General features: G+C 37.9%; 1 protein-coding gene and 1 pseudogene across 28 annotated transcripts in view; both read left to right on the top strand.

Annotated features, from left to right (window-relative positions):
* Positions 1–24,459, top strand: part of CEP112 (centrosomal protein 112) — a 555,600-nt gene that overhangs the window by 178,742 nt on the left and 352,399 nt on the right. For all 28 annotated transcript variants that reach the window (XR_010153365.1, XM_054670600.2, XM_024350558.3 and 25 more), the window contains one exon: positions 8,985–9,064. Coding sequence is in view for 27 of the 28 variants with exons in the window: in XM_054670600.2 (XP_054526575.1) it covers positions 8,985–9,064 (80 nt within the window). In the remaining variant the exon portion in view is untranslated. The remainder of the gene's footprint in view (positions 1–8,984; positions 9,065–24,459) is intronic.
* On the top strand, positions 13,616–14,094 carry LOC107969019 (nuclear transport factor 2-like; annotated as a pseudogene).

The following is a 24,459-nucleotide window of genomic DNA, read 5'->3' as shown; positions in this document are numbered from 1 at the left end:
TAGTGTAATTAAAATCTGTTTCCAAAGATGATGTCCTTGACAAAATACCAGCAAACCAAATTCAACAGCACATTAAGTGATCAGGCACCATGACCAAGTGGGTTTATTGTTGGGATGCAAGGATTGCTCAAGATAGGTAAATCAATAAATGTGGGAAATGATGGCTGACTAGATGCAGCTAGAAAGAATATCTGCCACCAAGGGGCTAGGACATTGGGAAGACTGGCACATTCCAAGTCGATCTTCAGAGGAAAGTTACTAAGAGTGGACAGAGGGAGGACAGAGACACTGGGCTTAAAGGGGAGGAAGCTGGGAATCCTGCATGGGGCTGCCACACACTGGGTCTTCTTCCTGGCTCCTAATGTCTCCTGGGGAATGGGTGAGTTGAGCAGGCAAGGAGCGAGCTGCTCTTGCTTTGGACCTCTGGAATCCTGGCAGCAGAAGACCCCATGACCCCCACACTTGAGCTGGCAGAGAGAGTTGCTTAGAGAGATGGTTGGGGCAGGACTCCAGCCTGTACAGAGCCCAGAGAGTTTTGATGCGGGAATGTCTGCAGGGGGGCATGGCCGGGGATGCCCATTCCCTCAGGCTGGCCATGTTCCTCTAGGAGACTTTAGCCTTAAAAGAATTGTTGAACCTGAACAGAGCAGATGGGGCCAGTCTTACCTGAACTCTCCCATTGGCTGGCCTCTCCTGGGACCATAGCCTGGCTTTGCCTGCTTACAGTGCAGTCTCAGATGCTCAACCAGGATGCCTCCCTAGGGCCCTCATCATAGCTCCTGTGCTGGCAGACTGTGCCAGATTGTCAGAGAGCTCCAGCAGAGTGGCCCCCACTGACCTGCACTGGCCCACTCACACTCTCCCTCTACTGCAGCCTCCCCGATGCTGCTTTACCAGCAAGCACTCACCCATGGCCATCCTCCTATTGCCATATTGGCACATGTGTGCATGGGTGAACCTTGCCCTTCCATGCTGGTGCAGTGATGTGCGTGCATCCCACCGCGCCATTGCTGCCAGCGTGAGTGTACCCGTCCCCCACCTGCTGCTGTGTTGCAGTGCTGCCATTTCTGGTGTGAAAGCACTCAGGAAGGCCAGTGGCCCTGCCTCCCACCACGATTGCCACCAGTGTGAACATGCACAAGGAGTTTGCCAGCCCCACCCCAGCCAGAAATCCACTGCCAGTGACCCGATACCAGCCCCTTAGAGTTAGAGTATACAGTGTGGGAGTGTTGAACTGAGCCTTGGCTCCTCAAAATCTACTAGAAATGAAGCCAGTCGATGGACCCCACCTTATGCCACAAACCCCCAAGGACATCAATGGAGATAAAAGCAAAAAACAAAACAAAACAAAAACCCCACCATCCAAAGGACAGCAACTTCAAAGGTTGAAGGGACATGAGCCCACACAGATGAGAAAGAACCAGAGCAAGAACTCTGGCAACTCAAAAAGCCAGAGTGTCTTCTTACCTACAGACACCCACACTAGTTCCCCAGCAATGGTTCTTAACCTGGCTGAAATGGTAGAAGTAGAATTTAGACTATGAATAGGAACGAAGATGATTGAGATTCAGGGGAATTTTGAAACCCAATCCAAGGATTATAAGGAATAAAATAAAATAATATAGGATATGAAATATGAAAATGCCATTTTAACGAAGAACCAAACTTACCTGATAGAGCTGGACAACTCACTTCACGAATTTCAGAATACAATCACAAGTGTTAACAGTAGAATCAACCAGGCTGAGGAAAGAATATCAGAACTTGAAGAACAGCTATCTGAAATAACTCAGTCAGACAAAAATAAAGAAAAAAAAAGTAAAATGAAAACAACTTCAGAGAAATACGGGATTATGTGAAGAGACCAAATCTATGACTTATTGGTGTCCCTGAAAGGGAAAGAAAGCAAGTAGCTTGGAAAATATACTTTGGGTTATCTTTCATAAAAATTTCCCCAACCTTGCTAGAGAGACCAACATTTAAATTCAGGAAATGCAGAGAACCTTTGCAAAGTACTACACAAGAAGACCATCCCCAAGACACATAGTTATCAGATTCTCCAAGGTCGAAATAAAAAAAATATTAAAGACAGCTAGAGAGAAGGGGCACGTCACCTACAAAGTGAAGCCCATCAGGGTAACAGCAGACCTTTCAGAAGAAACCGTACAAATCAGAAGACATTGGGGGCCTATATTCAGCATTCTTAAGGAAAAGAATTTTCAGCCAAGAGTTTTATGTCCCAGCAAACTAAGCTTTATAAGCAAAGTAGAAATAAGATCCTTTTCAGACAAGCAAATGCTAAGCGATTTCATTACCACCAGACCTACCTTATAAGAGGTTCTGAAGAGAGTCCTAAACATGGGAAGGATAGACCGTTAACAGCCACTACAAAAACACACTTAAGTACACAGGCCAATGACACAATAAAGCAACCACACAAACAAGTCTGCATAATAACCAGCTAACAACATGATGACAGGATCAAATAAGCACATATCAATACTAACCTTGAATGTAAATGGGCAAAATGCCCTAATTAAAAGGCACAGAGTTGGATAAAGGCAAGTTGGATAAAGAGGCAAGACCCAATGGTATGCTGTCTTTGAGAGACACATCTCAGAGGCAGTGACACCCATAGGCTCAAAGTAAAGAGATGGAGAGAAATATACCAAGCAAATGGAAAACAGAAAAAAGCAGGGGTTGCTATTCTAATTTCAGACAAAACAGCCTTTAAATCAACAAATATCAAAAAAGACAAAGAAGGACATTGCATAACGGTAAACTGCTCAATTCAGCAAGAAAACCTAATTATCCTAAATATATATGCACCCAACACAGGAGCACCCAGACTCATAAAGCAAGTTCTTAGAGACCTATGAAAAGACTTAGACAACCACAGAATAATGATGAGAGACTTCAATACCCCACTGACAGTATTAGTCAAATGTCAGATCATCAAGGGAGAAAACTAACAAAGATATTCAGAACTCAAATTTGACACTTGACCAAATGCATGTATAACATCTACATAACACTCTACCCAAAACAACAGAATATATATTCTTCTCATCTGCACATGGCACATACTCTAAAACCAAGCACACAGTTGGACACAAAACAATCCTTAGCAAATAAAAAAAGCAAAATTATACCAGCTACACTCTTGGACCACAGTGCATTAAAAATAGAAATTAATACTAAGAAAATCGCTGACAGCCATATAATTACATGGAAATTAAACAACCTGATCCTGAATGACTTTTGGGTAAATAATGCAATTTAGGCAGAAATCAAGAAATTCTTTAATGAGATTAAATATAAAATGTACCAGAATCTCTGGGATATAGCAAAGGCAGTGTTAAGAGTGAAGTTCATAATGCTCAGCACTCATATCAGAAAGTTAGAAAGATCTCAAGTTAACCACCTAATAGTACAACTAGAGCAACCAGAGAAATGAGCAAACCAACTCCAAAGCTAGCAGAAGACAAGAAATAACCAAAAGTAGAACAGAACTGAAGGAAATTGAGATGCGAAAAACCATACAAGAATACTTCCCAATACTGAACCAGGAAGTAACTGAATCCCTGAACAAACCAATAATGAGTTCCATAATTAAATCAGTAATAAAAAGCCTACCAACCAAAAAAACCCCAGGACCAGAGGGATCCACAGCCTAATTCTAGCAGATGTGTAAAGAAGAGCTGCTACTATTCCTACTGAAGCTGTTCCAAAAAATTGAGGAGGAGGGACTCCTCCTTAACCCATCCTGTGAGGTTAGCATCATACTGATACCAAAACCTTACAGAGACACAACAAAAAAAGTAAGCTTCAGGCCAATATCCTTGATAAACATTGATACAAAAATCTTCAACAAAATACTAGGAAACCAAATTCAGCAGCACATCAAAAAGCTAATTCACCACAATCAAGTATACTTTATCCCTGGGATGCAAGGTTGACTCAACATATGCAAATCAATAAATGCGATTCATCACATAAACAGAACTAAAGACAAAACCCACAGGATCATCTCAATAGCTGCAGAAAAGGCTTTTGATAAAATCCAACATCTCTTCATGTTAAAAACCCTCAACAAACTAGGCATTAAAGGAACATACTTCAAAATAATAAGAGCCATCTATGAGAAACCCACAGCCAACGTAATACTGAGTGGGCAAAAGCTGGAGACATACCTTTGAAAACCTCAGCAAGGCAAGGATGCCCTCTTTCACCACTCCTATTTAACATAGTACTGGAAAACCTGGCCAGACCAATCAGGCAGGAGAAAGAAAGAAAAGGTATCCAAATAGGAAGAGAGGAAGTCAAATATCCCTGTTTGCGGATGATATGATTCTATGCCTAGAAAACCCCAAACTCCTTGATCTGATAAACAACTTCATCTGATAAAAAAGCTATATTTTTTCAGGATACAAAATCAATGTACAAAAATCACTAGCATTCTTATACACCAGCAACATCCAAGTTGAGAACCAAATCAAGAATGCAGTTCCATTCACATTAGCCACAAAAAGAATAAAATACCTAGGAATACACCTAACCAGAGAGGTGCAAGATTTCTACAATGGGATAAAAAACATTGCTCAGTGAAATCAGAGATGACACAAATAAATCAAAAAACACTTCATCCTCATGGATAGGAAGAATCAATATTGTTAAAATGGCCATACTCCCCTAAAAAATTTACAAATTCAATACTATTCCTATCAAACCACTAATGACATTCCTCACAGAATTAGAAAAAACTGTTTTACAATTCATATAGAACCAAAAAAGAGACTGAATATCCAAGACAATCGTAAGCAAAAAGAACAAGCTGGAAGCATCACATTGCCTGACTTCAAACTATATTATAAGCCTACTGTAAGCAAAACAGCATGGTACTGGTACAAAACAGACACATAGATTAATGGAACAGAATAGAGAACCCAGAAATAAGGCTGCGTACCTTCAACTGTGTGATCTTCAGCAAAGTCAACACAAAAAAGCAATGGGGAAATGACTCCCTATTCAATGAATGGTGCTGGGATAACTGGCTAGCCATATACAAAAGATTGAAACTGGACCCTTTCCCTATACCATAAGCAAACATAAAGTCAATATGGATTAAAGACTTAAATGTAAAACTGAAAACTGTAGAAATCCTGAAAGTTTACCTGGAAAATACCATTCTGGATATACAAAGTGGCAAAGATTTACAGTCAACAGAGTGAAGAGGCAAACTACAGAATGGGAGAAAATATTTGCAAACCATTTATCTGATAAGGGACTAATATCCTAAATATATAAGGAACTAAAACAACTTTATAGCAAAAACACAAATAACCTGATGTTTAAAAAATGGGCCAAGGACTTGAATAGACACTTTTCCAAAGAAGATATACAAATAACAGGTATATGAAACATTCTCGACATCACTAATCATCAGGGAAAGGCAAATCAAAACTAAAATGAAATATCACCTCACACTTGTTAGAATGGCTTTTGCTAACACACACACACACACACACACACACACACACACACACACACACACACACACACACAAAGGGATAACAAGTGTTGGCCAGGATGTGGAAGAAAGAGAGCGTCTATACTCTGTTGGTGGGAATGTCATTATGGCAAACAGTATGGAAGTATCTCAAAAAATTAAAAATAGCACTACCGTATCATTCAGCAATTTCCACTTCTGGGTTTATATCCAAAGGAAATGAAATCAGTATGTTTAAGAGATATCTACACTCCTATGTTCATTGCAGCACTATTCACAAGAGCCAAAATATGGAATCAAGCTATGTATTTATCTGTGGATGAATGGGATTGACCTAAGTGTTCATCTATGGATGGAAGAAACTGTGGTATATATATACAGTGGAATACTATGCAGCCTTAAAAAAGAAAATCCTGTCATTTGCAATAACATGGAAGGTCCTGGAGGACAAGTACTGCATTATCTCCCTTATACGTGAAATCTGAAAAAGCAATCAAACTCCTAGAATCAGATAATAGAATGGTGGTTACCAGGGGCTGGGTGGGGAGGGATGTCAGGGAATGGGTAGATGCTGGTTAAAGGGTACAAAGTTTTAGTTTAGGCTGGTCAGAATGGCTCATGACTAAAATCCCAGCACTTTTGGATGCCGAGGGAGGTTCACTTGAGGGCAGGCATTTTATACCAGACTGGGCAACATAGTGAGACCCCGATTCTAAAAAAATATGATCCAGGTGTGGTGGTGCGTGCCTGTAGTCCTAGCTACCTGGGGGGCTGATATGGGAGGATCACTTGAGTTCAGGAGTTTGAGGTTACAGTGAGCTACCATTGTGCCACTGTACTCCAGCCTGGGTGGCAGTGAGACCCTGTCTCAAAAAAAAAAGTTTTAGACAGGAGGAATAAGTATCTGGAGATATAATATGGTGATTATTATTAGTAATAATCTGTAGTATACTTGAAAATTGCTAAGAGAACAAACTTTAAATGTTCTCATCACAAAAATAAGTATATGTATGATATGAATATGTGACTTAGCTTGATTTAATATTTCTACAATGTATACATATATCAAAACTTCACACATATGTATATACGATTTGTCATTTTTCAATTAAAATAAATTTTTAAAACACCATGTTGTATACCTCAAAGATGTATAATTTTATTTGCCAATTATATGGCAATAAAGCTGGAAAAATCATTTTCTGTCTCTATGTGTCAATCTGTCAGAACATGGAGGAGTTGAGGACAGTAACAAAAATGCCATGTATAAAAAGTAACATAAAAAATTAGGAAACAGGAAAAAACGGCATAAATAGTATTTTAGTGCTAGCAATAAATCTAAGAAAAAAATGTATGATTTGGGCCAAATTCAACTTGCGAGAGAACTTGACTAAGAAAGAACGATTAAAGCAAAAGGAGAGGTGAATATGTGCAAGTAAACACCAGTGTAAGATAACATCTCACATATTAGTTTCTCCCTTTAACTTTCTTCTGAATTGTCCTTCCCCCACCCTTTCACTTGAATACATTGACTTTTCTCTGTGTGTTTTTCCTAAATTGGTGGGTGATTTGTCACTTAAGATTTTATTTTTTACTGATATAAAAACATGTTTCCAGGATCTTTGTATTAGGTCATATCTGAATTTCATTTTGAGGTTTTAGTCTTTGACTCTCTACATTAAAAAGACTAGATTTGCATTGAAATGGTGCTTTTGTTGCTTTAGTAATGTTTGTACTCTAGTATAGTATGCTTACTATGTGCCAAACACTGTAATACATATTAGGGATCCAAAATAATAATTAAACACTTGAACATGGTAAAAACTTGAACAGCAGACTTCTTTTTGCTGCATGTAAGATAAAATAAATGTAGTGGCAAAAATTTGCAAGACAAGCTGCTCTTTCTCTTTCACATAAGACAAATAGTCTTTATGAGATACTTTAAATTTACCATTTAAACTATGGGGGAGGGTGGCTACAGGTTCCTAATTCTCTTGCTTTTTCTTCTCTGCCTCTCAGTGTATTCTTACTTTTGAGATTATCATCATAGCAGCCCATAGAAGCTTTTCGATATTATCTTGGAAAATGTCCTGTCTACCCTCACTTTCTTTCAGTTTATAAGCAAACATTGATTTTATTAATTTATTTATTTACTAAAACACTGAGAGCAGAAATCCGAAAGAATTTTTAAAAGAAGAGGTTAAAGATAGGGTTTGAGTTAAATAGGTCTCCATTTAAACTGATATAAATAGCTAACTACAGGTATTTTTGGCTAGCCCTGATTCAGTGTTTGATATGGTTTGTCATAGTGTATTTATGTTTTGTTGTTGTTCTTGTCGTTTCTCTCTTAAGCCTCTTGGCCACTCATTTCACTTTCAGCCTTACCTTGCTTACCAGCAGGTCTGTAGCGGGTATTCCCACCCCACCAAGTAACTTGAGCTTTCCCACCTCCCAGCTGGGCTCTGCATCCTCAGTTGCCATGTATGTAGAGCCATGGCTGCTGTTTCATTCCTTCCTTTTCATCCAGCTGTACCAAAGTTTCCCTTTTACATTTTAAGATCCGTAAAATGTCCACATTGGCTATGTTTATCTGCATATGCATATGAAGAGCTTTTTGTGAAGACATTTTTTTTTTTTTTGAGATGGAGTCTCACTCTGTTGCCCAGGCTGGAGTGCAGGGGTGTGATCTTGGCTCACTGCAACCTCCACCTCCTGGGTTCAAGCGATTCTCCTGCCTCAGCCTCCTGAGTAGCTGGGCTTACAGGCGTGCGCTACCATGCCCGGCTAATTTTTGTATTTTTAGTACAGACAGGGTTTCATCATGTTGGTCAGGCTGGTCTCAAACTCTTGACCTTGTGATCCGCCTGCCTCGGCCTCCCAAAGTGCTGGGATTATAGATGTGAGCCATCGTGCCCAGCCAAAGACAAATTTTCATTTCACCCTTGTTATTGATGCTGCCATCTCATTTACTCAAATGATCCACATTTAGGAAAGAGGTAGGCATGGTGGGGGGAGTGGGGAGGGGTGGCAGTTTCCTTCCAAACTCAGTAAATAGTTATACAAATTATTCCCAGCAGTGGAAGAGAAGACCATTTCATCATAACCTTTATGTGTTCAGGGAATATAGACACATTGTTTATTGTATTCTCTTGAATCTTGTAAGATTTCTTTTCTTTGATTAAAATATAATTTAAAAAATCTGAAGTATTCCGTTTTTTATTTTCTTTTAAGTTATGAATTTATTTTAAAAGAATTCACCTGCAGGTAGACTCAAGAAATTCATTCTGAACAGAAAATAGGTATTTGAGTATAGTATTGAAATCATTCTATGGTAGACCAAGTTTCTATCTTGAAATATCTAAATCTAATTTTATATTAAAAATGGATTTGTGATCACTGTTTCATTGTTTGTATGTCTCTTTGAAGTAAACTTTACTTGTCTTCCAATAAATTTTCCATGTTCTTGTCATGGCAGGCTCATGACTTGCAGAGTGAACTTGATAAAGGAAAAGAAGATACTCAAAAGAAAATTCATAAATTTGAGGAAGCTTTGAAGTGAGTAAAATTGTAATGCATTTGATTTAAAACTACCCTTTATTAAACTGTGAGCCAAATTAAGTAACTGGGACCTAAACACTATATTTTTATAAGAGCTTTGCTATGGATTCATTTGCATCAGTTTCCCATCACAAATCTCTATCTTCAAGATTTTATTACTAGCCAGTAATTTTTTTTAAAAGAAAAATCAGTTCAGCTGTTTTTAAGTGATAGGAATGTAAAAAAATAGAACTTAGTGGTTTCAGATGCTCTCTCCCTCTTAAACGAAAACAGATTTTTTGAAAAATGAGATTTAGGTCTTAGGACATTTAGAAATTCCTCCGTAGATTTTGTTGAGCAGTTTGGGAAATGAAATGTTCCAGTTGTTATATTTGAAAATGGATTACTATACAGGCATTATTTAGGAAAGAGTTTGTCTTATGATATACTCAGTATTTTAATGTTTTACTGTACTTAGGCATACATTAAAATATTAGATTTTATTTGTCTTCTCCATTCATTTACTAAATTGATTGGGCTCTCCTATTACTAGGTTTGACCTTGCAGTTTTTAGCTGAAAAAACATTGATTCATTTAGATAACTTAAAACATAAATTATTGTGAGGTCTGAACTCAATAAATATTGAGTTCCCATCATGTGTCAGCCAATGTTCAGTACATTCCCATAGAACCATATAGTCTAGTTGGAGAAATATTCAAGACATTTGGCAATTTGGTACAGAATGATAAGAGTTTAATTGGAGGAAGGTCAATACGGTGACTGACCCAAGAAAGTGATTTAAGAGGAGAAGCTTTCTTGAGCTCAATATACCTAGCTAACTCCCAGAGAATCAGTAATTTTATTTTACTTGCTTCCCTAAACCTGCAAATAAGAATGACTTAAAGAAAGGCCAAAAAGAATACCCAAGATCAAACACATTTAGTATCGAATTCTGCCTGGGAAGATTGCATAACCATTCCTTCTGTCTCACTTTGCTTGTTAATAAAATATATTGGCTCAGTTCCTGAATAGAACGTTTTAATGTGATTTATAAACTATGGCATCACAAGACATTCATATTTTTATCTACAGAGGGACTTATTTGTTTACCTTGTCAATATGAATTAGATGAAATCAGGAGAGAACAATAATATTCATTAGATATTAAGTCAAATAAATATTGAACAAAACTAGGGCAGTCTTGCTTTCTTTTTTTGAGGTGGAGTCTCACTCTGTCACCCAGGCTGGAGTGCAGTGGTGCGATCTCGGCTCACTGCACCCTCCGCCTCTTGGGTTCAAGTGATTCTCCTGCCTCAGCCTCCTGAGTAGTTGGGATTACAGGCACACGCCACCATGCCCAGCTAATCTTTGTATTTATTTATTTTTTTTAGTAGAGACTGGGTTTCACTATGTTGGTCAGGCTGGTCTCGGACTCCTGACCTCGTGATCCGCCCGCCTCGGCCTCCCAAAGTGCTGGTATTACAGGCGTGAGCCACCACACCTGGCCCAGTCTTGCTTTTTTTAATGAATAGGATGCTCTCTATTCTTCATTAGTTCATTTTTTCTCTTTAAAATAATTAACTACTTTCTTCATGAAGATTTCTCCATGAACTTTATGAAATTTACCATATTTTTTCTCTCTTGTTCTACTTTGCCTTTGTTCTTTTTAAATTTCTTTATCCTTCATTTCTTCATTGGTTTATTGATTTATATTTTCTAAATCTAAGGAAGGGGTAATTTCTTTCAATCAGTGGTCCTCAAACTTTTTGGCACCAGGGACCGGTTTCATGGAAGACAGTTTTTCCATGGATAGGGGGTGGGTGGGGAATGGTTTTGGGATGAAACTGTTCCACCTCAGATCATCAGGCATTAGATTCTCATAAGGAGTGTGCAAGCTAAATCTCTTGCTGGCACAGTTCACAATAGGGTTCACGCTCCTGTGAGAATCTAATCTGACAGAAGGTGGAGCTCAGGTGGCAATGCTGGCTTGCCCGGGGCTCACCTCTTGCTGTGGCCTGGTTCCTAACAGGCCATGGACCTGTATGGTGCCCAGGGGTTTGGGACCTTTGCTTTAAATAGCAGTAAGACAACAAATATTTGTTTAGTACCTACAATGTTTACACATTGTAATATCATACTAAAGGAAATAAAAGGTTTAGAAGACAGCTCAAGATGTAATGATGTTCTTAATGATTTTCCAGTCCAGGTTAGGCATTTGAAGTACTTAGAATAACTAGGTATTAACTTGTTGACCATAACAGCAATTAAAGTTCAGACTGATCGTTTCAGTGTGATATTAGGAGTTTATGTATATAACAATATAGTATCTTTTAGTGGTGCTGGTAGATAGTCAAAGAGCTCTGAAGTTTCTGCAGTTTTCTATATATAATATAATCATTTTCTGAGCCAAGTAACCCTCTTTAGGTACTTCAAAGGTCTTTGCCAAAATACTGAATTTTGCTTGGAGTTAAAAGAAGATATTTTAGAATGTTAAATAAAATTCTTCTGTAGATTATTTATCCATCTTCCATATAGTTAATACCTTCATTTTGGCTAAATGTCTGGATGATCTTAACAGTACAGTACCCAGCATAGTAGTAATAATGTAGTCTGAAAGTAAAAGAGTAAATTATTGTGAGGTCTAACTTCAAAGTAAACAGCACAAGTTGGCTGTTTTCCCAAAGGAGAATATTGTGACTGCTACTGCTTTTGAATCTAAGAATAGCGTTAGATCTGGTTGGCCCAGAGACAGTTCCATTTTGCTGCAAGACAGCTTTGTGATGTAGAAATTTGCCTTGACTATTAACAAAATTTTTTCTTTAAAAATATGCAAAGAAGGAAAATCTCAGTTTTAGAATGTAGTGTTATTTATCCAGGTAGTTATTATTTCTTTCATTCATTTAATAAGGGTTTATTTCTTCTGTGCATGTTGAATATATAGTAGAGAGGCTATCAGAGAAAACCGGGATATATAAATATGAATTTATATACATATAAAAACATGATACATGCTGTATAAAGCAAAATACTTTAAAAACATAATAAGGTAATAATCAGTAAGATGGACTGGTAATGGGAGGCATCTTAGAGAAGGAAAAGTCTTTAACTGAGTTGTGAAGGAAAAGTGGAGAATAAATTATCCTGGGATTTTGGTCCCATCTTCTCCTGTCTCTGTAGAGATGCTGGTCTCTACTAGTTTTGTCTCTTTCTTTTCTATTTCCCAGCTGTCTTTCTTCACCTTGTTACATGACCAGATATACTCTTTCCATAGAATACCTTTCCTTTTCTCCTAATGACTTCTAAGTGTCAAGTTCTTTGATTCTCTCAGATTATAGAATTTTGCGACCATGTAGGGATAGTCTTGTGAATTGGGATGATATATAATGTGTTTGAGATGTTAATGGAAAAGTTGAGTGGCTTTATTCTGACACAGTAATTGTATCAAAGACAAAGGCTGGGAATTTTTCTATGAGAGGATGATGTGCTTGATATTTATACTCTCTCCAAGCAATTGAAACTGTCAACTCATCTTTGGTTTAGAGCTCAAGTTGATATTTCAGAACCTATCATTATTTAAGAAGGAGGATTGTAGTTAGCATGTTTCACTTTAAATGCTAACTCCTTAAAGCTAATTTGCCTGTTGCTATTGTTTCTAAAAATGAAACTAGTTTAATGTTGTTGCCTTACTATTCTTTTCAATTTTTGTTCTACATATGTATTAAATACTTTTGCTTCCTATTTCGTTTTTTACTGTAGAAAATAATTTTAATAACCTCCAGAAATGGAAAGTTATCTGAAACTTTAATGGTATGAGTTGTACATGTTCATTTTTCATTTTTCAAAGATAAGTAATTAAAGCATATGGGGAACTAAATAGACTGTAATGAAAGGAAAATGATGGTATAAAACCAAATAGTATTTTCAGAGGAGTTAAAATTCATAAACAACAAATGTGGATAGTATAAGTTTGGTTTATTCCTTTTTCAATATTCTTGTGTTATCAAATTTAATTTTTTAAGTTTTTGGTGCTGTAAACATAATGAAGAATTATTTTGAGACAGTGTATAGTCTATTTTAAAGTATTCAATTAAAACTTCCAAAACCATCTTTTTGATTAATTTTTCAAACTCTGTTTTTACAATAAATACAAAAATGCCTTAACACATTTATTCTGATATTTTAAACTCTTTTTGCATTGTCATAAACATTCTAAATATTTTTAACCCTGACACTAATATGGACAAGCTTTCTATTTTTCAGTTAGTATTAAGTATATGTACAGTAGTAGTTCACTAGAATATGAAAAGAAACACAACCTACAGAATGGGAGAAAATATTTGCAAGCTATGCATCTGACAAAGGTCTAATATCGAACATCTATAAGGAACTTAAATTTACAATTAAGAAAACCCATTAAAAAGTGGGCGAAGGACATGAATAGACTTTTCAAAAGAAGACATACATGTGGTCAACCATCATATGAAAAAAAGCTCACGCAGACCACAATGGTTTGCTGCCACCGCTGCTGCCATTGTGCCAGGCCCTCAGGTCTCCCTGAGGCCGGGTGACGCTCCAGAGTGGGAGACAAGCCCATTTGGGAGCAGATTGGATCCAGCTTCATTCAACGTTGCTACCAGTTATTTGATAATGATAGAACCCAACTAGGCGCCATTTACATTGACGTGTCATGCCTTATGTGGGAAGGACAACAGTTCCATGGAAAGCTGCCATTGTAGAGAAGTTGTCTAGCCTTCCGTTCCAGAAAATCCAGCACAGCATCACAGCGCAGGATGATCAGCCCATGCCAGATAGCTGCATCATCAGCATGGTTGTGGACCAGCTTAAGACATGAAGACCCCATCATGGGGTTCCACCAGATGTTCCTATTAAAGAACATCAACGATGCTTGGGTTTGCACCAATGACATGTTCAGGCTTGCCCTGCACAACTTCGGCTGACCTCCTCTCAGCCAGACACGCTGTTTCCTCCTCCCTCCTCTTCCCAATACTATTCCTGCTCCTCCAGATGCTCCAAATATCATGCACAAATGAGCAGCACCACGGTGAGAGTGGGCGCAGTGCTCTGCTGCCACCGAAGTGTTATGCATGATGTTTGGACGCTAGACTAGTTCCATCTACGGGAGAAGTTTGTGTTGTACCAGTGCATGCCTTGGAAAGACTTAAGTAATGCAAAAGGTTATCCTTGTTTTTTTTTTTTTAATCTACTGACAAGTTGCTCTAGTAATCCGAAGAAGTGAAGGAGAAAGCAGCTGCCTCACCCCGCCCAGACATTGATTTGTTCAGATGTTTCAATGCCTCATGATACAATAAAACCACAAACATTTTCTTAACAGTTTAAAAAAAAAAGCAAAAAAGCTCAACATCACTGATCATTAGAGAAATGCAAATCAAAACCACAATGAGATAACATCTTACATCAGTCAAAATGGTTATTACTAAAAAGGCAAAAAAAAAAAAAAAAAAAAAAAACAGATGCCAGTGAGGTTGCAGAGAAAAAGGAACACTTATACACTGTTGGGAGTGTAAATTAGTTGAGCCATTGGAAGACAGTGTGGCAATTCCTCAAAGACCTAAAAGCAGAAGTACCATTCGACCCAGCAATCCTATTACTGAGTATATACCCAAAGGAATAGAAAATCGTGTTCTATTATAAAGACACATGCACATGTAAGTTTATTGCAGCAATATTAACAATAGCAAAGACATGGAATCAACCTAAATGCCTGTTAGTGATAGATTATATGAAGAAAATGTGGTATATATACACCATGGAATACTATGCAGCCATAAAAAATAATGAGATCATGTCCTTTGCAGGAACATGACTAGAGCTGGAGGCCATTTTCCTTAGCAAACTAATGTGGGAACAGAAAACCAAATACCGCATGTTGTCACTCATAAGTGGGAGCTAAATGATAAGAACACATGGACACATAGAAGGGAACAACACACACTGGGTCCTATGGCAGGATGGAGGATGGAAGGAAGGAGAGGATCAGGAAAAATAACTAACGAGTACTAGGCTTAATACCTGGGTGATGAAATAATCTGTACAACAAACCCCATGACACAAGTTCACCTATATAACAAATCTGCACATGTACCCCAGACTTAAAAGTTAAGTAAAAAAAAAAAAAATGCTTTCAGGATTATATCACTTAAATAATGAGTAAATATAGGAAAAATAATTTAGTAATTTCTGGCCGGGCGTGGTGGCTCACGCTTGTAATCCCAGCACTTTGGGAGGCCGAGGCGGGCAAATCACGAGGTCAGGAGATCGAGACCATCCTGGCTAACACGGTGAAACCCCGTATCCACTAAAAATACAAAAAATTAGCCGTGTGCTGTGGCAGGCACCTATAGTCCCAGCTACTCTGGAGGCTGAGGCAGGAGAATGGCGTGAACCCAGGACACAGAGCTTGCAGTGAGCCGAGATCGCGCCACTGCACTCCAGCCTGGGCGACAGAGCGAGACTCCGTCTCAAAAAAAAAAAAAAAAAAAAAGAATTTAGTAATTTCTATTGGAGTTCATTTCAGCAAGTAAATATTTCCTGCATTTATAAAACACTGATACAGTGAAAGTATTATAAGAAATGATGAATAAAATATTTGTCTTTACTTCTAGAACAGACTTAAAATGACTTGTAAACACATTAACATGTAATTAAAATATAACAAACGTGGAGAATGGTAGATATTATTATACTAGATATAAAAGTATTTCTGTATTTAAATTCTAAATTTGCTTTGACTTGAACTCTTTTAGGTGGTTTTGGGAACAGTTTGAATTTAGTGTGGGTTAAGAGCATGGACTCTGGACCCGGTTGTCATCCGTCCAACTTCTAGCTTAAATTACTGTGTGACCTTAGGCATGATGCTTAATTTCCATGTGATTCAGGCTTTACATCTGTAACATGAGGATAATTAATAAGATAATAAGATGTTCCCTCTAAGATTATTGAGAGGCTTAGAAGAGTTAATATAAAGCATTTAGAATAGTGTCTGTTATATATGTATTATTAATATTATTATTATAACGACTATATTATATACGTGTATTAGCTCTGTTTACTTAGTTTCTCATTGCCTTATAAAATCATATGAACAGGTTTTCCAGAAGAAGTAATCTTTTCCTGACATCAGTTTTTTTTCTTTACAAAGAAAATAGCTTTATTGAGGTACAATTCTCACACCATAAAAATAACTTGTTTTAAGTGCACAATATATGATTTTTAGTAAATTCACAGAGTTTTGTGTTTTGTAACCATCACCATAGTTCAATTTTAGAACATTTCCTTTTTTTTTTTTTTTTTTTTTTTGAGACGAGGCCTTACTCTGTCACCTAGGCTGGACAGCAGTGGGCTGATCTCGGCTCACTGCTACCTTGACCTCCCAAGCTCAAGCGATCCTCCCACCCCAGTTTCCTGAGGAGCTGGGACCACAGGCATGTGCCACCATGCTCAGCTAATTTTTTTGGATTTTTGGTAGAGACAGGGTTTCACCATTTTGCCCAGGCTGGTTTCAAACTCCTGAGCTCAAGTGATCCATCCACCTCAGGCCTCTCAAAATACTGGGATTACAGGTGTGAGCCGCCACCCCAAGCACAATTTTAGAACATTTCTATCACCCCAAAAAGATCTCTCATGGCACCAAATTTTAAAATAAAATAATGATTGTTTTTTTCTGACAAGATCTTCAATAGTCATTTTGCAGAAAATGCAGACTATTTCTTATTTTGACTTTCAATAAAAGCTGAAAGTTATTATATTAAAATGTACTTTGGCATATTGTAGAGACCTAAGCTAAGGTAGCCTCAATATGTTGCTTCCTGGTTACTTTGCTTTCCAATATTTTAACTTTGATACAAGAGTGAATTTAGAAAAAAGATTGTGTGTGTGTGTGGGGGGGGGATGTTTAGGGTGTGTGTATAAATGCATTGAAAGGGATCTAGACATTATATTTATATAAAAACATACATATATATGTATGTTTTATAGCTTATGACAATAATAAAGACAAACCAATAAAGTTTTAGAAGGAAAAATTATAATAAAACATTAATAGTAGTTAAATATTGTATGCTCACCCTAGTTGGGAAGCATATGAGGTTTTAAAAATTTTATTTATGTTTTGCATATATTTTTAATTAAACGTGTCTGAGGATTCCTCAAGGTCCTGAGATGGTTTCAATTTGTCCCAAATCACTTAAGCCAGTAAGGAGTGGAGCAGAGTGTAAACCAGGTTTCTGGAAATAGCTAAAACTCTATTTTGAGTTTTTGACTGAACAGCCTTCTGTGTATTTCATATAATAAATGGAGAGTTGTCAGGGATGACACACTTTGTTTTTAAACAGGTGAGAGTTTTTCTCGCCTAGAATGAAAGGACACCCTACCACAGCCTGTTAAGAGATGCTGTTAGGAGGCTTATGGATTATAGAATAGGAAAGAGAGCTTTCTAATAAGTGTACAATTAGGATTATTATTATTATTTTAGATGGAGTCTCACTCTGTTGCCCAGGCTGGAGTGCAGTGGCGTAATCTCGGCTCACTGCAACCTTCGCCTCCTGGGTTCAAGCAATTCTTCTGCCTCAGTCTCCCGAGTAGCTGGGACTACAGGTGCACACCACCACGCCTGCCTAATTTATTTTGTATTTTAGTAGAGACGAGGTTTCACTGTGTTGCCCAGACTGGTCGTGAACTCCTGAGCTCAGGCAAGCCACCCATTTCAGCCTCCCAAAGTGCTGGGATTACAGCCGTGGGCCACCGTGCCCATCCAGGATTTTTTAATGAAAAGAAAAAGTATTCTCCATGTAAGAGGCTTCAGGCTTTCTTCTTGTGTGAATTCATGTGTAAATACATAGATTCATCTTCTACTTTTAATTTATCAATCTTACTTTGTAAACTTGAATCTGATTTTAGCATACTTATTTTGATTCCTAAATATCCTAACATTTCAGGGTAAGTAAATCTCATGAATGAACTATACTTTAGGGAGATTATCCTGGCAGGAATGAAAATATAAATTTAAGTAATGAGAAACTGGAAGCAGGAAAATAAGGAAGATGAAGCTATCATAATAGTCCATGTAAGAGACAGTGGACTCTGGGACAGTGGTGAGCCCGTGATGGAGAGGTTGGCTGCAGCCACAGCGGATCAGATGTGCCAGGACAAGGAGCTTCTCTGGAACTCTTCAGTCTCATCTGAGTACCTTTTCTTCCACAGTTAATAAACTTTGACAAATAATTTCTAAGAGATAGCTGATGAAAAGCTGCATAGTTTTATATTTTTGTTTCATATAGATATAACATAGATTGAGTAAATGGAAATCTGAAGTATAAATATTGATTTTAAAAATATTTTCTTTTAGATTCAGGGGGTGCATGTGCAGGTTTATTACATGGATATACTGCATAATGGGGGGGTTTTGGGGCTTTAGTGAAATACTGAATTTTTAAATACTGTTTCATGATTTATAAAGATACAAATATAATGATTTTAAAAACTTTGAAACACTGGAATTTAACTTATTGTACTACACACACACACACACACACACACACACACACACGTATATTTTTCCCCATGGTGTAGGATTTGAGTCAAAACACGCCATGATGAAAAAATATTTAGGAATTGTATTAGGCCGTTTTCATGCTGCTGATAAAGACATACCCAAGACTGGGTAATTTATAAAGAAAAAGAGGTTTAATGGACTCACAGTTCCATGTGGCTGGGGAGGCCTCACAATCATGGTGGAAAGTGAAAGGCACTTCTTACATGGCAGCAGGCAAGAGAGAATGAGAGCCAAGTGAAAGGAGTTTCCCCTTGTAAACCATCAGATCTCGTGAGACTTATTCACTGCACGAGAACAGTATGGGGGAATCTGTACCCATGATTCAGTTATCTCCCACTGGGCCCCTCCTACAACACATGGGAATTATGGGAGCTACAATTCAAGATGAGATTTGGGTGAGGATGCAGTCGTTAGGGTAAAAATCAGACATTTTGTAAAAGAGAAATTTCAATAAAACTTCAGAGATAAATTGTTTTTAGATGTTGCTGTTTCTTGTATTGCCTACTAAATGCCCAGAATGCTCCGAGGACTGAATAAGCCCACTGAGGGAAGTGCTGGGTGGGCTCTGGAACAAGAGCACTTGTCCTGGGTGACTTTTTGATGCTCTAACTGGAGACATATCAGGGACCAGAGACGGAGCAGTAGATTTTGAACTATACTTGAACCTCAGCCAAGGGAGCTGCTATCTGGAGAACATCTAGGTGTACCCTCTTCTATTTTCCCACCTATATCAAAGATGTCTATTTGAACAGGATCCAGTTTTGCCTTTTCTTTTTTTGAAATGGGCACTTCTGTATATCATTCTCCTTTGTCCAACATTTTGTGAAGTTTTAATCTTTGAAGATAAATTTACCCACTTCCTTGTCCCCAAGGAAGGAAGAACAAAAACAATCAAAGCCAGGTTAGAATTCCAAGAGGAATGGGGAATAAAACTTGCCTCCCCACCCCCCACCCCACCCCACTCCAAGAACTCTTCAGCCTTTCCATTTTCTTTTAATCCCTAACAACATGGGACTCTGATGATCAGGCTCCTTGCTGAATTCAACTTGAAACCCAAAGGCAAGGGAGCTCTTCGGGTTTGATGGAGATCAAAGAGACTCACCCCTGGGGCACAGAACTGGGTGCAAAAGGGTAATGAGTGTGCCGAAGGGGCACATGAAAGATGTTTAGTTCAGGGGTTGATGGTGGAGCCCTTAGAGGCAGCATTCTCACTTGTGATTAGGCCAATGGCACCAGAGAGAGAAAGAGAACCGAAAGTGGCCCCACAGCAGGCAGGGATACAAATGAACTGCCCCAAATGATCACTTAGTATTGTAATCACTTGACAGGGAGTGTTGAAACTGGAATGTTCTTTTCCTTTCAAGGAAGTGCCATGAGTGTGTTCTTTTTTACATGTTTGGCTCTCCGTGTGTTTCCTATTTTCCCCCACATCCTATTCTCCTAGAACTATTTTGCTGTACATTGTGGACAAAATTCCTATTAGAAGTTAAATGAGGGCTGTGTGCAATGGCTCATGTCTGAAATCCCAGCACTTTGTAAGTCCAAGGCAGGAAGATTGCTTGAGGCCATGAGTTTGAAACCAGCTTAGGCAATGTAGCAAGACCCCATCTCTAAAAACAACAACAACAATATTAGCTGGCTGGGTGGCACATGCTTCTATAGTCCTAGCTACTAAGGAGGCTGAGGCAGGAGAATTGCTTGAGCTCAGGAGTTGGAGACTGCAGTGAGCTATGACCACGCCACCACACTCCAGCTTGGGTAAGAGAGCAAGACCCTGTCTCAATAACAACAACAAAAAGAAGCCAAATGATGTTTTGAGGTCCCACAGATTGAGAGGTAAACCACATATGTGGTCAACTCAATGAAAGCCTAACTATGCAAGGGAAAAAGTGCATGGTGACATTTCTGGACTTGCACTAATCCTGTCCTTTGAAATCTTACTGTCATGCCCAGATTAGGATGTTTATTTCGTCTCAAATTATGGGTTTTAGAAAACACCCTAGCCACAAGCCGTATTGGCCATGAACTGGAGATGTCTTCTGCTCATATGTATCTGATATTGACATATAACACCCCTTTTCTGACTCCATGCAGTTTTTTTTTCCTATGAACCAAAGTTTATTGAGGGGACTCATCCTGCAGTCTCATGGTTTTTATAACTTTCTATTGAAGTATAACATACATACCAAAAAGCACACAAACTGAACACACCCATGTAAGCAGCTCCTAGATCAAGAAACGGAATATTAACAGCATTGCAGAAGCCTCCCTCCCAAGTCCCTAACCGTCAGTGCCCCACCTTCAAGAGCAGCCACTATTTTCACTTTTTATCTATTTTTGAACTGCACATAAATAAAATCATACAGAATGCAGTTTTTTGTGCCTGGCCTCTTTTGCTCAATATTTAGGTTTGTGAGATTCATTTATATTGTTGTGTATCATTGTAGTTTTTACATGCTCATTTGTTGAATAGTGTTTCAAGGTGAATATACCACCATATATTTATCCATTCTACTGTCAATATTCATTTGGGCTGCTTCTGGTTTGGGGATATTATTAATAGTGCTGCAATGAACATTCTTATATGTTTCTTTTGGTAACTATACACACTTCTGCTGGGTATATATCTTCATCATGCTTTTATGTTTTGTTAAGAATACACATATTATACCCAAAGGAGTATAAATCATTCTATTACAAAGATACATGCATACGTATGTTCATTGCAGCACCATTCACAGTAGCAAAGACATGGAATCAACCCAAATGTTCATTAATGATAGACTGGATAAAGAAAATGTGGTACATATACACCATGGAATACTATGCAGCCATAAAAAGCAATGAGATCATGTCAGTTGCAAGGACATGGATGGAGCTGGAAGCCATTATCCTCAGCAAACTAATGCAGGAACAGAAAACCAAACACCACATGTTCTCACTTATAAGTGGGAACTGAACAATGAGATCACATGGACATAGGGAGAGGAACAACACACACTGGGCCCTGTTAGGGGGTGAGGTGGGGGAGAGAGAGCATTAGGAAAAATAGCTAATGCATGCTGGGCTTAATACCTAGGTGACGGGTTGATGGGTGCAGCAAATCACCATGGCACACATTTACATATGTAACTAACCTGCACATCCTGCACATGTACCCTCGAACTTAAAAGTAAAAATGAAAAACAAAAAAGAATACACATATGTGGGAAGAATTAAGCCTTCCAGTTTACCCAGGAGCTTGAATTTTGAATTTTGGTAGACAGGGAGAGCTAGGTTAAATTGGTCTTGTATGGGATTTTAAAGTATAACTGGATAGTATAAATCTGAATTTAGTTTTAAGATTGCCAAAGTGAGGAATTGTGACTTGATCATTTTGTTTGTAAGGTTGGTGAAAAATATCTCAAGGAATTAATAGTGATATTTAAAATGGAGAAAAAATTGAATTAAGGAGACATCTAGAAATAGCCTAAAAGGAAGCCTGCAAACTTGAATAGTAAACATAAAGATTTCTGTACCTAATTCAGTCCCTGGAGTAAGCAGAAATTTTAGACTATTCATTGGCATTATCAAAGAACCAATAGAAGTGAGTGGACCCAGTCAGTTTGAGACCAAAGGAAAGAAGTTATTGGAGTTATTGGAGGCCTTTCTTCACTTTTACTTGTTATTTTTCCAACAAACTGACATATAGCTTCTTGGAAACATATCTTTTCTTGCTTAATATGCATAGTTTTTATAATATTCCATTATGGTGGAAAAACATTATTTACCCCTAAAGTTATATTTTTAAAGAAGTTATATTTTTAAACATGAGTGAAAAAGCTTTCCTATAACACTTTTAAATCTTCTTCATTTATCTTTTGTTGCTTGTTTGTTGTTATAAATCAACATTTATAATATTAGGGGAAATAGGGATTAATCTTCAAATAGGAATACCTTAAAGATACTAAAACTGCAAAGTTATAATGACTGTTTTTGTACTTTTATTTGCTAGACGCTAATCTTAATAAAAGACTTAAATGGAATACTAAACAATCTTGTGATTATTCATAGAAAGAGTGAACTTCATTTTGATTAGGTTTGTTTTTTTTTAATGGAACATTGCCTACTGCAAAAATCTGGATGAAGTTGTATTAAAAGCAGACAGCCTTCCAGTTTACCTAGGAGCTTGAATTTTGAATTTTGGTAGACAGGGAAAGCTAGGTTAAATTGGTCTTGTATGGGATTTTAAAGTATAACTGAATATTATAAATCTGAATTTAGTTTTAAAATTGCCAAAGTGAGGAATTGTGACTTGATCATTTTGTTTGTAAGGTTGGTGAAAAATATCTCAAGGAATTAATAGTGATATTTAAAATGGAAAAAAAATTGAATTAAGGAGACATCTAGAAATAGCCTAAAAGGAAGCCTGCAAACTTGAATAGTAAACACAAAGATTTCTGTACCTAATATGTAAGTGAAAACACCTTTGTAGGGTCTCCTTCATAAGAAATTTTATTCTGTTTAGAAAACAAATTCGAACTTTCAAAAAGTATTCTTGAAAGATTAGTTCTAAATACTATTCTACCAGAATATAAAAGTAACCTATAACTTATGATACTTAATAAAGAAGATATGGTGCTGTTTTTAACTGATGCATATATATTTAAAGATTAATTAAGTTTGTAACTTTTGAATATATTTTTTCTATTGCTACCATTACTAAAATTAGGAACACATGCAATTTATAACGTATCATTCAACCAAAATATGTCAGATTTTCATATATGAGTATAACGTTACCTCTCACAACATAGATACTGTATAGAGTTGGGGAGCAAGAGGGAAATATTTGACATGTATGAAATCAACTTGGATTCCACTTACCTAGAATTCAATGAATTATATCAAAGTTCGATTAAAAGTAACCAGAAATTGCTGAATTATATTATAGTTAAATTATTTTAAAAGTTTATTCTTTGTCGTGGCCACTCAAGTTCTAGGGTAATCCAAAAGAGAATTATTTTGTATACCATTGTAATAGAAGGTTGTGATAAAATGAACCTATCCAGAGTTCTGAAGCCAGGACATCTCAGAGCCTGATGCCCAAGGTGTATTATCTGGGTATTGCTGTTGGTTATTCAGGGACCAGAGGCTCTTTAGTTAGCAGGTGATGAATCCTGCCAGATCTCCGCTGTGACAGGGCAGCACTGAGTTCAATGTGAAGTTCCCCAGTCGCTGCTCTCCTCCTCTCCCAAGCACACAGATTTCTCCATGCCAGATGGCCACTGCCCAGGGCTTGGGAGAGCTGATACAGGCATTCCCTTCAGCCTTTCTGGCTGGTGTCTCAGTAGGTTGTGTGCCCCTCTAGTCCACTGGCTCTGAGCCCAGCTCAGCATTGGGACTTCCCTAGGAATTGCAGTCCTTATGGCCTAGACTGCCCTTCAAGTTCACTTAAGGTCCCAGAGCACTCCAGCTTGTGGTGGCAAGGCTTGCTAGAACTCAAGTTCTGACCTTTGGGATGAGCGATTCACCTCTGGGCATGGGCCAGTCCAGGTGCTCTCTCTGCAGGCAGATGTCAGCTGACTACAGCCTGGTTCTCTTTTCCACCATGACAGAGCAGCACTAAGTTCAATGCAAAGCCTCACAATCTCTGTGCTCTCCTTCTCCCAAGAGCACAGATGCTATCTGGCTGGTGGATGGGGGAGGAGTGGCATCAGCAATTCAAAACTGTTTTTCCTGTCCTCTTTGATGTATCTTTCAGCCATATGAAATTAAAAGTAGATACTGTGATTGCTCACCTGAGTTTTGGTTCCTGTGATGGTGCTTTTTATACATAGT

Source organism: Pan troglodytes, chromosome 19, assembly GCF_028858775.2.
Source record: "Pan troglodytes isolate AG18354 chromosome 19, NHGRI_mPanTro3-v2.0_pri, whole genome shotgun sequence".
NCBI classification, from domain to species: Eukaryota; Metazoa; Chordata; class Mammalia; order Primates; family Hominidae; genus Pan; species Pan troglodytes.
Note: the sequence above shows the minus strand (reverse complement) of the source record. Positions and strands in the feature narration are given on the sequence as shown.